The sequence below is a fragment of the Stenella coeruleoalba genome (assembly GCF_951394435.1).
Source record: "Stenella coeruleoalba genome assembly, chromosome: 18".
In the NCBI taxonomy this organism is placed as follows: domain Eukaryota; kingdom Metazoa; phylum Chordata; class Mammalia; order Artiodactyla; family Delphinidae; genus Stenella; species Stenella coeruleoalba.
Window position 1 is genome coordinate 15529585 of NC_137164.1, and position 14955 is coordinate 15544539.

Genomic DNA, 14955 nt, shown 5'->3' on the forward strand with positions numbered 1-14955 from the left:
TTGATGGTGGTGGAAAACACCTAGGCACTGGGACTGGAGTGAGAAGGAAATGGGGCTTAGGACAGGCGCTTGTATTGTTTAAACAAGTTTTGGGAGAATCAGAAGAGAGTGAAGCCAAAGAAGGAGAGAACGTTCTGGAAGGAGCCTCAGGGCTTGGCAGTATCAACTGGAAGAGAAAGACCAAATGAGGCAGGTTGAGTAACAGCCCACAGGGTTTGGTTATCAAGGGCCCTGAGTGGCCTCAGTGTAAGCAATTCCAGTGAAAAGAATCAAATCAAAGGTTATTCTTTGCGTGAGTTCCTCTGGGAAGAGGAGAGTGAATTATAAGTCTCAAAAGACATGTATGCTTATTTTTAGATTTTTTTTAAAAATCACTTCATTAGTTTGATGCTGAAAACGGTCTCTTAATTTAAACTGGGCTCCCGTAATTACTATTCAGGCTGAACAATTTCCCATGTGTTTATTGACATCTGTATTTCTCTTGTGAATTATGTGCTCACATCCTTTATCCATTTTTCTACTGAAAATGGCATGTTTGTTTTTTTCTTTATGAGACTCATTTAAATTGAACCTTTGCCTGAAATACGTATTGCAAATAGTTTCCCCAGTTGGTCTTTAGATCTCATTTATAGTAACAACAGCAGATATGTGTGAGAGTGTGTGTGTGTGTGTGTGTGTGTGTGTGTGTGTGTGTACATATAACTTGGGAATTAACTTTACAAGAATCGTGCAGAGCATATGAAGGAAACTATAAAACCTTACTGAGGTATTTAAAGATTATTTGAATAAATGTAGAGAAATAACACTGTTCTATATTGGAAATATTCATTCCAAATAAATATATGGATTTTTGGCAATTTCAATCAAAAGCACAATAGGATTTTTTTCTGGTGTGAGGGGATCTTGGAGATTCTTAACTAGCCAAAAAATTTACAAAAGAAGAGCATTGAGGGGCACTTGCCCTTCCAAATATCAAACTGGATTATATAAATTATAGTCGTTAAAACAATGTGATACTAGCACCAGAATAAAAAAAGTAATGAAAAAAGAGAAAGTTTAGACAAACTCTAGTATGTATCATAATTTAGCATATGCTAAAAGTCACATCATAAGTCAATGGGAAAAGAAAGAATTACTCAGATAAATGCTCTAGGACCAAATGGTTAACAATTTGGGGGAAATTGTGAAATCAGACCCTATATGATGATACAACAAAATAAATTCCAAAATAAAATCAAAGTTTATATGTAAAAAAATGAAGTTATATGTCAGGAAATAAAGTGAAAGAAAATATAGGTGAGTATTTCTTTTTTTGGCTAGGGAAGAATTAGCTATTCAAAATACATAGGAAAAAATCACAGAATAAATTAGTAATAGATTCAGCTTTAACAGTGAAAGCCTTTGGTAAAGAAAATATTATAATACTAGCCCCTAGCATTGTCATTTTCAGTAGTTTACCTAGGGAAAATAATCATAAATGTCAAAAAAATTAACTACAAATGAGTTCATTAAAGTGTTGTCTATAATAGTAAAAAATTCTAGCAATCTAAAAATCCAGCAAAAAAGAATTAGTTAAGTTATAATATATCCATGAAACAGAATACCATGTTTTCTTTAAAATGGTGGTGTAGAACAATATTCAATAATACAGGTATGGTATGTTGCTAATTGAAAAGAACAAGTTATAAAAGGGTGTGTAACATTTGGCCCCTTTTTTGTTTCAAAACGAAGCAGAAACTATATGCGAAAAGGAAATTTTGAAATTTTAGGTCTCTGGAGAGTGGGGTTGTGGTAATTTTTGTTTCCTTCTTCTACTTACCTGATCTCCAGAGTTCTTATAATGAAACATACTAATAAATAAAGAAAATGATAACACAAGTTATTTTTTAAATTAAGGTAATGGAACAGTTTCTATGGAACCTGACTAAAGTTCACATAAATGCCTCAAGAATTTGTCCATTCACGCCGTTAATATTTCTTTAGTGTTAAATACATTGGCTAGTCAGTCAAATGTTAATAAAAGTGAAATAATTTTAAACCTGTTTATCACTTCAGTCTTGTAAGTTATGATCTATCTATGTCTTAGTCCATTCAGGCCACTGTAACAAAATACCATAAACCGGGAGACTTATAAACAACATTTATTTTGCACAGTTATGGAGGCTGGAAAGTCCAAGACCATGATGCTGGCAGATTCAGGGTCTGGTGAGGGCCCGATTCCATCGTTTTGCTGTGTCCTCACTTAGCGGAAAAGATGAGGGAGCTCTCAGAGGTCTGTTTCATAGGAGCATTAATCCTATTCATGAGGCTCCACCCTCATGACCTAATCACCTCTCCACAGCGCCTCCTCCTAATACCATCACACTGGGCATTAAGTTTCAGCATATGAATTCGAGGGGGCACACAAACATTCGGTCCATAGCAATCTGTATTAGATTGAGGGTCTTGATTTCTCTGCTTTTGAAGTTACCAGCTGATGGACTCCAGGTTTCCTAAGAACTATTTCTTGCAGTTAGTCACACTTTGCTTTGAGATCAACGAGTTATTTCCTTATACTCAGGGTTGTTCATTCCAGATGCTGCCGCTGCAGAGGACAGGAGACAGTGGGATGCTGGGTCTCCTCAGACTCTGCTGCAAATGATGGCCACAGCCGACATCACCTCCACCTGCTCCACTGTGCCTGAGGGTGAAGCTGATATCAGTGGCACGAATTGTCAGCAAGAGGAGAGCGAGGCCCCAAAGGCAGCTGTGTTCACCCCAAATGCTTGTGCTCACCCTGACTTGACAGTTCTCAGTTTTCAGTACAATCCCGATAGATTTGTATTAAATGCCTTTCAAAGATTTTGTTTTGGTTTCTCCCCTACCTCTGCAGAGACTTGCCTACTAATTATCCTAGACAATTGGCCACTGTAGCTATGAGAATGTAAAGGAAGAAAGATCCAGGTTCCCACCTTCCTCCCAAGGAGGGACAGGTGGCTTCATTTGCCTTCCCGTGCTAGCCTAATAACTCCCTTGCAGTTTCTTAGAGGGTCGTTTTTTCCTCAGTAACATCAGAACTGAAATATTAGCTGTCCCACAAGATTTAGAGAGTCAGTGCAAAGATACATATTAACTTGCTTTGCAAACCAAAGTGCTATTTCCATGTTAGCAGTGTTTAGGATATGATGGTATTTTCAACCTAAATTCTTCCATTTTCATTTGGGCTTCTGGCACAGTCTTTCCTTAGCAGAGAGTCCCAGCAATATCTGGGTGTGATCTTACAGGTGGTGGAGATTTTTATTGCTTATTTCCTATGTTCTTCTTGACAACATGGGGCTGGGGGAGAGCTAAAATTTATACCCATCTTATAAGTTGAAGTCTGTAAGTATATCACTGAGATTAGTAATTAAAAGTGTGTGAATTGACCCATATTTATACTATTACAAAATATATTGCATATCATCAAATTTACAAGAAAGGGCTTGCAAACATAATACAATTTAATCCATCCTAAGCCAATGAGACAGTAAGAGGGGAAACCTAATTTAAAATAAATAGAATAGAAATGTCAACACACCAAAACAGCCAGTTTACAGGGCAAAAAATGACTCTCCTGCCCAACAGTACATGATAATATTGTCACTAAACTTTTCTGTATCTCAGCTTCCTTGCTAGTAAAATGAGGGGTGGGATTAGGTGACCTCCAAGGATCTCACATTCTGTGATTTTATAAAAACTCAAATGAAGAAGCATTTTTAGTTTCAATAATCCAGGCTCCTTTTCAGACGGCCGAGTGATCGTGATTGAAGGCATTCCAGAAAACAGGAAACAGTGGCGGCTTGGAACGCCGGGAACTTTAATGAGTGTTTTGACAGCAGCACATCTAACAAGTAGCTCATTTTCTGCCAACGATGGAGAATTTGGTATGTAGTTTACTTTTAAGAACATAGTCCCCTGTGGAATTTTGTCAGAGGTGTAAATGCAGAATGGGGATAAAAATAGCCTGGAGAGAGAATTGGGAGGGTGTCTAAGCCTTTTCAGAAGCTGATTTGCTTTGTCCAAGCCTGTTCCAAATGCCATTAACAAAAGACTTGAACTTCTGAGAAGAGTAGGATCATTTTCTGTAATGTGATGGGTTGACAAGTGATGAAAAGTTACGTAGGAAGGACCAGTGGCTTTGTAGGTGATGAGCTAGTGCTTAGCGCTACCTCACAGAGTCCGTTTATTCTGACAGCTCTTCAGCAGACTCAAATTACCATCCTGGGGGCCGTAAAATACATCTTAATATAGTTTTTTTTGGCTTTGGGTTTTTGCCTCCAATGTTTAGCAAGATTATGCTGCTGTTGACTTTAAGGGAAACCAACCGTTACTTTCTAAAGTTCGAGGGAATTCCTATCACAGTGGGGATTTGGTCCTCCACTGAGTGTGCAGGTGTAAACTGCTACGAGCAAAGCCATTGGGGCAGGCAGGTATCAAACAAAGAACACCTGCGCAGGGGCGAGGTTTCAGGGCTGGGCTTGCTGAGATGCGAGGCTGAGGCGGAGCGGAGGACTGGTTAGAAACCTGACAGTGATGGAGGCGGATGCGTGCTTGCAAAGTTGAAGGACAACACTGAGAATAATGCAAGAGTCGTACCCGACTGTTTCTGAAGAGTGGGTCTGCCCGTTTGTGAAGCTCAAGAGAAGGGGAATATTTGTGAAAGGTGAGTCTGAAAGAATGGACAGCATTTTATTGAGGAACGAATATTTCAGGTGGGGAGAACTTGCAGATCCACAGGCCTGAGAGACTGAGAAAGACGGTATGGGCTTCCCTGGTGGTGCAGTGGTTGAGAGTCCGCCTGCCAATGCAGGGGACACAGGTTCGTGCCCCGGTCTGGGAAGATCCCACATGCCGCGGAGCGGCTGGGTCAGTGAGCCATGGCCGCTGAGCCTGCGCGTCTGGAAGGCCCGCGTACCCAAAAAAAAAAAAAAGAAAGAAAAAGAAAGACGGTATGACTAAAATCTAGGCGCCGGAGAAGGGACCAGAGTCCCTGAGTAGATGAAGTCCTTCGGTGTTATTACTTATCTCAGCTGCAACACTTAAAACTCAAGGCGGGGGTGGCAGTGCAGTGGGGAGAGAGAGAGGAAATGCCTCCCTGCCTTCAAGGCTCTCTTTCAAGTACCTTCAAACCACAGACGGCAGTGTGATTGCATGTCTGCTCCCTCCCCTTCTATCCTGGGATAGAAACATCATCTGTAAGGATGGGGCTGGGGGCCGGTGGGGAAGAAATTTTGGGCTGGCCTGGCTTGGCCTGGAGGCCAAGGGCTGGGGCCACAGACCAGGTAGGAGGGGGGCGCCCATCTTTCAGGACACTGCGATGGTGACATACTGGTGACTATGATGTGTCTTCTTGGGTTTGTTCCTGTGCTTCTTGGAGAGAGTCATAGAAAACGTCATTTGATCTTGCATACCAAATTAATTAATTCATGAACTTACTGCATTTTCAAATTGATGGCTTTACATTAGGCATATATGAGTAATTTAATCTAACAAGTGGGATTAAACATAGGAACTTGCCTCTAAGGGTAGCATTCAAAGCAAAATGTAGGTATTTTCTTTTGTAACCTGCTAAAGGTGCAGGCATCCCCTCCCACCCCAGCTGTGCTTTCTCTGCTCTTTCAGCCTCTCACTGTGTTGTTGGCCTCACCCCATCTTTCCTATCTCTGTAGCAAGCTTGACTTCCTGTCTCTGGTCATCTCTTCTTTCTTTACCTCTCCCTCTGCACCCCTGCCAGATAATCCTAAAAATCCTTTTAAATCCTGCAAAAGATTCTCCTATACCCTCAGGATAAAATCCAGACTCTGCAGACTCTAAGTGCCTTCCAGATCGGATGGCCTCTCCCGGCACCAGGGCTGCTAGCACTTCTCCATCAGCAAATATTTCTCCCTCAGTTTAGAAAGGTGAGTCTTTCTAAAGACTCCTCCCTTTGCCAAAGTAATTCCTCCTGTAAGATTTCACTCTGATGCAACCTCCCGGCCATTTCTGATGTTTTATCAGCAGATACCCTTCCCTCCCTGCTTTTCGCTATATTGCCGAACAGGGCTTTACAAAGGTGTCTGGAATATAGGAGATTCTTAATCAGTTAATAATTGGAATGAATGAGTGGAAGAGCCTGTAACTTGATTGACATGCTTCCCTTTAATCCAAAAAATTCTAATAAGCTTTCTGTAAATCCTCAAGTTTGTCTAAGGTCTCTCTGTCTTTTCTCTGTTAGTTGCCTCTGACAATTTCACATGAATTCAGTCTCATACTCAAATTCATTCACACTCAAATATTGGTTAAAGGCATGAAAGACATTTCCTTATTATGGTTATCATTTAAATTCAGGCCATAAAAAGATGCAGTAGCAATTTTATTTGAAATTTTAGAGATTGCTATTAAAAACCTGGATCTCAATTAAACTACTGCCTGTGTACCACTGACAAGGAACCACTGGTTTTTTGTTCGTTTTTATAAATTTATTTATTTATTTTTGGCTGCATTGGGTGTTCGTTGCTGCACGCGGGCTTTCTCTAGTTGGCGGCGAGTGGGGGCTACTCTTTGTTGAGGTGCGCGGGCTTCTCATTGCGGTGGCTTCTTTTTGCGGTGGCTTCTCTTGTTGTGGAGTATGGGCTGTAGGTGGGCAGGCTTCATCAGTAGTTGTGCCTCGCGGGCTCAGTAGTTGTGGCTCATGGGCTCTAGAGCTCAAGCTCAGTAGTTGGGGTGCACGGGCCCAGCTGCTCCGTGGTATGTGGGACCCTCCAGGACCAGGGCTCGAACCCATGTCCCCTGCATTGGCAGGCAGATTCTTAACCACTGCAACACCAGAGAAGCCTGGAACCACTGTTTTTTATTTTTGTTTTTGTTTTTTTTGGGATTGAAACACCTCCCTGCCGTGGAAGCCCGAGTCTTAACACTAGACCATCAGGAAGTCCCCCAGGAGCCACTGTTTTAAATGCCTGAGAAAACATCAGGGCACGTCTCCTTTGCATTCCTCTAAGTTTGGTTTCCCTGCTTAATATCCCACAAGACACTGTAATTCTCTGATCATAAAAGTAAAGTTCACTTTAGTTTCCTGTTTAATATCTTTCTTCCTCACTAGACTATAAGCTTCTGAGAGCTTTGTCTTGATCACCACCCCACTCCGCCTCTCCATCCCTAGCACCTGGTATAATGCCCAGAACTTAGTAAGTCACCATGCCTTTGTTTTTGTTTTTGTTTTTTGTTTTGCGGTACGCGGGACTCTCACTGCTGTGGCCTCTCCCGTTGCGGAGCACAGGCTCTGGATGCGCAGGCCCAGCGGCCATGGCTCACGGGCCCAGCCGCTCTGCGACATGTGGGATCCTCCCGGACCGGGGCACGAACCCGTGTACCCTGCATCGGCAGGCGGACTCTCAACCACTGCGCCACCAGGGAAGCCCCACCATGTCTCTGTGAATGAAAATACAGCCATAGCACGTTTTTACTATCACTTTATGTAAAGGCATGGGATTGCCAATATTTGTATTGCTATCAAGTTGGATAAGGAAATTGCAAGGCTAATTATTCTTACAGCTCTATGGAGTCTTTGTAAAGACTTTCTGCATGTGTAGATTTTAATAACTTTGATTACAGGTGTAATAGACACAATTTATAAAGGCATTTAAGGATTCGTTGTCGTACATTTAAGCATGATTCGTATATCGTTTGTCAGTCTTCAGCTTAAATATCCAACTCCTTGAAGATAAATTCCTTTGATGTTTCTAGCTCTAAATTCCATTTGAAAATGAGGGTTTGGACTTTTCCTCAGTGGTTAAGAATGGTTAAGAATTGTGTTAAGAATCTGGCGCAGTGGTTAAGAATCTGCCTGCCAATGCAGGGGACACGGGTTTGAGCCCTGGTCCGGGAAGATCCCACATGCCGTGGAGCAACTAAGCCCGTGTGCCACAACTACTGAGCCTGCGCTCTAGAACTCGCGAGCCACAACTAGTGAGCCTGTGCACCACAACTACTGAGCCCGCATGCCACAGCTACTGAAGCCTGCCCACCTAGAGCCCATGCTCCGCAACAAGAGAAGCCACTGTACACCGCAACGAAGAGTAGCCCCAGCTCTCCGCCACTAGAGAAAGCCCGCGCACAGCAACGAAGACCCAATGCAAAAATAAATAAATATAATTAATTAATTAAAAATAAATAAATAAAAATGAGGGTTTATCAAGTACATGTTTAATTTGTGCTAATTTTAAAAAGTTTGAAATAGCAAGACTTCACAAAATCCTTTTAAATGAATCTAACTAGTAAGAGTGACACTCTTTCAAAGAGAAGTATTTTTTTACATGTGCGTAATTAATTCAGGTCAGTAATTTTGTTTATAGTTTAACCACTCCAAGGGAATCCTTGGTAGGAAGGTAACCTCTATTTTTCTAGTGTAAGTTTTCGGGCCACACAGTTGCCTTGGTAACATCATAGTTGCACATCCTGATAACAGCTGATTTACATTTCTGTAGTTAGCCTTTCATTCTTTCTTCTGTTAAACAAAAATAAGAGTCTCCTAAAATTGTCTTCCTTAGACAGGAAAACAAAAACTGTCAAATTCCCACACCAGGAGGAATACTCTGGCTTGCTTTTAATTAGCCAGACTACCTCATAGATGAGATATATCAATCTATTTCATTTGTTTAATGCGCTTTAGGAAGTAACATGGGCTATGATTTGGGATGAAATATGTTGATTTAAATAGGTAAATGTAAGTGTGGTGAGATTTCTACTTGTGTGTACATGAGCAGTCATGTAACAGTTTACCAAAAAAATAAAAAAGCCACACTTTGCTCTTAATTCCACCTTTGGAGGAAAGTTCCTATTTTTAATCCCACTTGCTAACAGAGGGTAGGGATTTTTTTTTTTCCTGGAGACTAAAGTGAAATACTCTTTAGACACCTAGGAACCAGATGGTTGTACAGTTTGGGTGGGAAAGGTATGTTATGATAAATTACAAACATGAGCACAGTCCTTCACTCTTCCCTGTATCCATGCCCTTTGCAGTATGACTTTGCAGCTCCTCTGTCATTAAATGTTTTTCTTCCCCTCTTCCCTTGAGTCTTGACTGGCCTTGTGATTTGCTTAGGTCAGTAGAATGCACCGGAAGTGATGGTGTGGCAAATCTGAGTATTTAAGGAGCTTCTGCTCTTTCTTTTGGAATCCTGTCCATCTCTCAACTAGCTCCAGTTGCCCTGCTGGAAAATGAGGGACCGTGTGGAACAGAGAGACAAGCCATCGCAAGTGAAGCCATGCTAGACCAGCCAACCTCCAGGTGGCCAGGCAAGTGACTGCAGATGCCATGAGGGGCCCAGCTGAGACTGGAAGAGCCGACCAGCTGAGCCCAGCCCAAATCGCCCAACTGCAGAATTATGACCTATATAAATGGTTACTGTTTTAAGCCACTAAGTTATATGGTAGTTTATTATTCTGGAAAAGCTAACTATTGTAGACATACTTAGCAAAATTCCTAAAGTGGTAGTTGAAAGTAGGCTAGCTCTACATAATTTTAAAGCCAACTTAAGAAACCAGCATTTTAAATTCTCTGTGAATTCTTTTAGTTCTTTTGTCGATTCTTTTAAGAAAATCTGTCTCAACAATGTTCTTGATTGCACCAAGGTTTTTGAGGGAAAAAAACAGACATCATTGACAGGCATATGAAGAGATGCTCAACATCATTAATCATCCGTAACTTTAAATCAAAACCACAAAGAGGGGCTTCCCTGGTGGCACAGTGGTTAAGAATCCGCCTGCCAATGCAGGGGACACGGGTTCGAGCCCTGCACCTGGAAGATCCCACATGCCACGGAGCAGCTTGAGCCCGCGTGCCGCAACTAATGAAGCCCACGTGCCTGGAGCCCATGCTCCACAAGAGAAGCCACCGCAATGAGAAGTCCGAGCACTACAACGGAGAGTAGCCCCCACTGCCACAACTAAAGAAAGCCCGCGTGCAGCAATGAAGACCCGACACAGCCAAAAATAATAAATAAAAATTTTAAAAAACAAAACAAAACCCACAAAGATCTATCATCTCACACTCATTCGATGGCCACCATATAAAAAAAAAAAAACACCAGAAAATAACAAGTATGTGGAATAATTGGAACCCTTATGCACCATTGGTAGAATTGTAAAATAGTGCAGCCATTATGGAAAATGGTATGGCAGTTCCTTAAAAAATTTAAAATAGAACTGCCTGATCCAGCAATCCCTCGTCTGGGTATATATACAAAAAAATTGAAAACAAGATCTCGAAGAGATGCTTTTGCACACCCATGTTCAATGTACCATTATTCACAATAGCTAAGATGTGGAAGCAACCTAAATGTTCATCAGTGGATGAACGGATAAAGAAAATGTGGTATATACATACAATAGATGATTATTCAGTGTTAAAAAAAGAAAGAAATCCTGTCACAAGCTACCACATAGATGAACCTTGAGGACATTATGCTAAGTGAAGTAAGCCAGTCTTGAAAGATAAATACTGCAAGATTCCCCTTAGGTGAGGTATTTACAGGAGTCAAATTCTTAAAAAGTATAATGGTGATTTCCAGAGGCTGGGGGGAGGGGGATATAGGGAGTTGTTTTTCAGTGGGAGTAGAGTTTCAGTCATGCAAGATGAAAAAGTTCTAGAGAGCTGCTGTACAACCATGTGCATATAGTTAACAATACTGTACCGTACACTTGGAAGTAGTTGAGGGTAAATTTATGTTATTTTTTCTTTTACCACAAACAAAAAAATCTCAGACATCGACTCAAAAAGTAATTCAGAATTCCTTGATTGTCTCATGAATTGTTTTATTATGGTCTCTTTGAATTGGGATCCAAAATAATTTGATTGATATGTTAAAAAAGTAACAATTCAGAGGAGTAATACTGTGAATGTGAGGAATTTTAGTTATACCTTATCCAATTTTTTTCACCTATATTTTCATTTTTATGAATATACAAGAGTGATATAAGATTAAAAATGTATGCTTAGGGAGGACTAAAAGAGTTCTTATAGTAATTTATATAAAATATAAATTCTGGGCTTCCCTGGTGGCGCAGTGGTTGAGAGTCCGCCTGCCGATGCAGGGGACACGGGTTCGTGCCCCGGTCCGGGAAGATCCCACATGCCGCAGAGCGGCTGGGCCTGTGAGCCATGGCCGCTGAGCCTGCGCATCCGGAGCCTGTGCTCTGCAACAGTGAGAGGCCCGCGTTCCGAAAAAAAAAAAAAAAAAAAAAAAAAAATATATATATATATATATATATATATATATAAAAGAGCTAAGAAAACATTGTCCCATTTTATTGGGAACATTTTCTTTGCTATTGGTGTACAAAATATGTGCATCTCATAATCATTGGAATCTTAGAGTTGTTGAGGGGATGCTGCTTTCTATAAAGAAATTAAATATTGTACTACCTTCACTCTGATTTTTTTCCCAAGAGAAAAAAAGTACATTTTTTTTTAATTTTAATTTTTAAGAGTCTGCCTTACCTCATTCTTTTTTTAATGTTTGCAAAGTATTTAATAGTATGTGGGCATTATTTGAAGTCACAAGAGTCAAGATTTTTTTTTTTTTGGCTGAGCCGTGGGGCTTGCAGGGTCTTAGTTCCCCAACCAGAGATTGAACCCACACCCTTGGCAGTGAAGGCACGGAGTCCTAACCGCTGGACCGCCAGGGAATTCCCAAAAAGTACATTTTGAATAACAACAATTAATTCACCCCCTCACCTCCTTCCTCCCCTCACCAAAAAAGATAGAATTGTGGGTGTGTGCTTTGGGTTTTCTTTGCAGACATCAGTGATTAACCGTAACCATAAACTGAATACTGGGTATAAAAACAACGAAGAATAAGGGTAGTGCAATAATGTTGGAAAGTCTTAAGTTTTTACAAGATTTTCTTAAATTTTCTATACAATCAAAGCATCTACTCCCAAAGTGGGATTATTTTGTCTCTTCATCTCTGATCCTTATTCTTCTTACTTCTTTCTCTTGTGTTGCCTACTACCTTCAGTACAATGCAGAATAGTTGGTGTCAGTTGTCACCTGTCTATTCTCTGTTTTAATGGAAATTATTCAAAGGTCTTACCATTGTGGTTGATGTTCAATATAGGATTTTTAGTATATGTCCCTCTCGAGATGTATAGGCTGGGATGCTTTAATCTCTCTTTCTGTCATTTAACAGTGGGACCATTAAAACAATGGCTTCCTAAAGAAGAGGGGAAGGTAGAAGTGGCCTCTGACATTGAAGTAGATGAAGAACAACCAGGACCAAGATCTGATGATGATGATACGTAAGTAGGTCATACCTAGATGCCTAAATGAAGCACGGGAAATAGTAAAAATGGTAAAAAGTTAAAATGCTGTTGTTGAGGCATAGACTATAGCCTCAAAGACCCAGCTAAGGAGACCAAGTTTTCTTATATACATGGGTTTGTCTCTGGGTTCTCCATTCTTTTCCAATGGCTTTGTGTTCCCTTTCTGCATCAGCGATATTCTGTCAGTTACTATGGTTTTATTGTACCTTTTGATATCTGGTATGGCTAGTCCTCACAGTTTCCTCTGGTCTCCATATCATTTTCTTCAAAATTATCTTTGCTGTTGCTTTTTACTCAACGTATACATCCTGTCGTTCTCTTGTAAAGTGTCATGAAAAAGCTTGTTGGGATTTTGATGAGAATGAGATTACATTTGTTGATTAATTTATGGGAATTCACATCTTTGTGATTGTAAGTCTTAACATCCATGAATATAGTATAGCTCTCCATCTATTTATGCCTTTTAAAATATTCTTCAGTATTTTTGTAGTTTTCTTCATGATATAGATACCACTTAACTTTTTTGTTGTTGTTGCCATTATTAATGGGGTCATTCTTCTCCTACTACATTTTGGCTACTGCTAGTGTATGGAACACTATTGATGTTGTATCCTGTAACCTCACTGAACTCTCTAATTAGTTCTAAAATTTGGAGTCCTTTGAAGTTTAAAATTATTATAATTTATTTTTAAAATAGGTAATATATTTACATGTTTCAAAATTCAAAAGGTATATTCTTTTCATAGTCTTTCTGCTATCTCATTACCTCTGCCACACAATTCCCCTCCCCAGAGTCAACCAATCCAACCTGCTTCTTGTGCATACTTCTTCTGAGAAATTCCATTAAAATGTAAGCAAATCTGTATATCTTGGTATGTGTATATTCCTTTTCTTTTTTATAGAAACAGTTTCATAATGTAGATACTATCTCGCAACTTCCTTTTATCACTTAACAGTGTATCTTGAGTACCTATCATAATATACAAACAGTAGTATATAGAGAGTTTAAATTCCCAGAACAGCAAAGTGTTGTGTCAAAGAGTATGTACGTTTGTAATTGGATAGTGTCAAATTGCCCTTCACAGAGGTTACACCTATGAACATTTCCACTGACAGGGTATGGAAGTGCCTGTTTCCTTGTACATTTCCTTGCTCAGTGTGTTTTCAAACTTACGGATCATTGCACAGTTGATAGATTTTAAAATGCCATTTCAGGTTTGTTTTAATTAGCATTTCTTTTATGAGTAAGGTTGCCTTTCCTTATGCTTAAGATCCATCTTTATTTCCTCCTTTGGGAATCAGTTTTATTTATAGCCTTAGTCATTTAAAAAATTTAGGCTATTAACATTGTGTTGATTTGGGGAACTTTTTGTATTTTAGGGAAATTAGTCTTTTAGCTGTGATATGTTTCAAGAATATTTTCCCATTTTTTGTTTGCTTTTTGATGTATTTATAGTGACTTGTGCCATGAGGAAATTTCTTACTTTTGTTTACTTAGATTTATCATTTAATAAAAAATGATACCAGAATTTTTTTTAGTACTTTTATGATTTAGTTTTCTATTTAGTTAAATATTTTCATCTTGAATTTTACTTGTACTGTAAAGTGTGGCTCCAACTTAATTTTTTCCCCAAATAACTCCTTACTTATTCCAACACCACTTATTAAAAATCTTTATTTTTGATACCAATTTGAAGTGCCACTTTTATGATATACAACATTTTTATGTGTATTTGTATCCAATTCCTATTCTTTCTAGTCTAATTATTATAAACATGTTTATAATATGTTTTATTGTTTGGGGGGGCTTTCATTTTTCATAATTTTCCTGTCTAGTCTTACTTGTTTTTCCATGGGAACATTGGAATCAACCTGTCTAGCAAATAAAGGAGGGAGGGAGGGAGGAAGGAGGGAGGGAGGGAGGGGAGAATTTTCTCAGCCTCTTCCTTTTTCTCCTGGTCTCTATTATTGCTGATGCGAAATCTGCTATCATCTAATTGTTTTTCCTTTATAGATGTGCTCTCTCCCTAGTACTTTCATAACGTACTTTTTCTTCTTTCATTCTTATGTTTTGCTATGATATCTCTAAGTCTGGATTTATCTTTTATCCTCCTTGGCTCACTTTCTTCTGAGAACTCATGACTTTCTTTAGTTCTGGAAATTTTTTACCTATTATTTCTCCAAATATCGCTTTTCTTACTCCCTCCATTTTGGCTCTGCCATTAGATAGATTCTAGAGCTTCCCAATCTGTCCCCAATAACACCTAGTTGTACGTTCATATTTTTTAAAAAAGTATTTATTTATTTAGGCTGCACTGGTTCTTAATTGTGGCATGCAGACTCTTAGTTGCGGCATGCATGCAGGATCTAGTTCCCCGATCCCTGGCCCCCCTGCCTTGGGAGCATGGAGTCTTGCCCACTGAACCACCAGGGAAGTCCCCTTTCATATTTTTTATTCTTTGTTTCAATCTAGGTGAATTCTTGAATACTGTTTTCCAATTCTCTCTGGGTATCATCTATTAGGTTTTTAACTTAAATGATTACATATTTCCTAATATTTATAATTATTTTTCTTATATTTATATGTTCTTGCTTCATTCTTGCATAATTGTTTCCCATAATTTAAAAACATTT

At 39.5% G+C, this 14955-nt stretch overlaps 1 protein-coding gene across 8 annotated transcripts in view; it reads left to right on the plus strand.

Moving 5' to 3' along the window:
• The window catches only part of NEK5 (NIMA related kinase 5), a 68802-nt gene that overhangs the window by 40679 nt on the left and 13168 nt on the right, over positions 1–14955 (plus strand). For 6 of the 8 annotated variants that reach the window (XR_013824760.1, XM_079902528.1, XM_079902524.1 and 3 more), the window contains 4 exons: positions 2576–2686; positions 3765–3902; positions 9196–9294; positions 12189–12297. Coding sequence is in view for 7 of the 8 variants with exons in the window: in XM_079902528.1 (XP_079758654.1) it covers positions 2576–2686; positions 3765–3902; positions 9196–9294; positions 12189–12297 (457 nt within the window). In the remaining variant the exon portion in view is untranslated. Of the gene's footprint in view, positions 1–2575; positions 2687–3764; positions 3903–9195; positions 9295–12188; positions 12306–14955 lie in introns of all 8 variants that reach the window. The other 2 variants (XM_079902529.1, XM_079902530.1) reach the window with 2 other exon arrangements.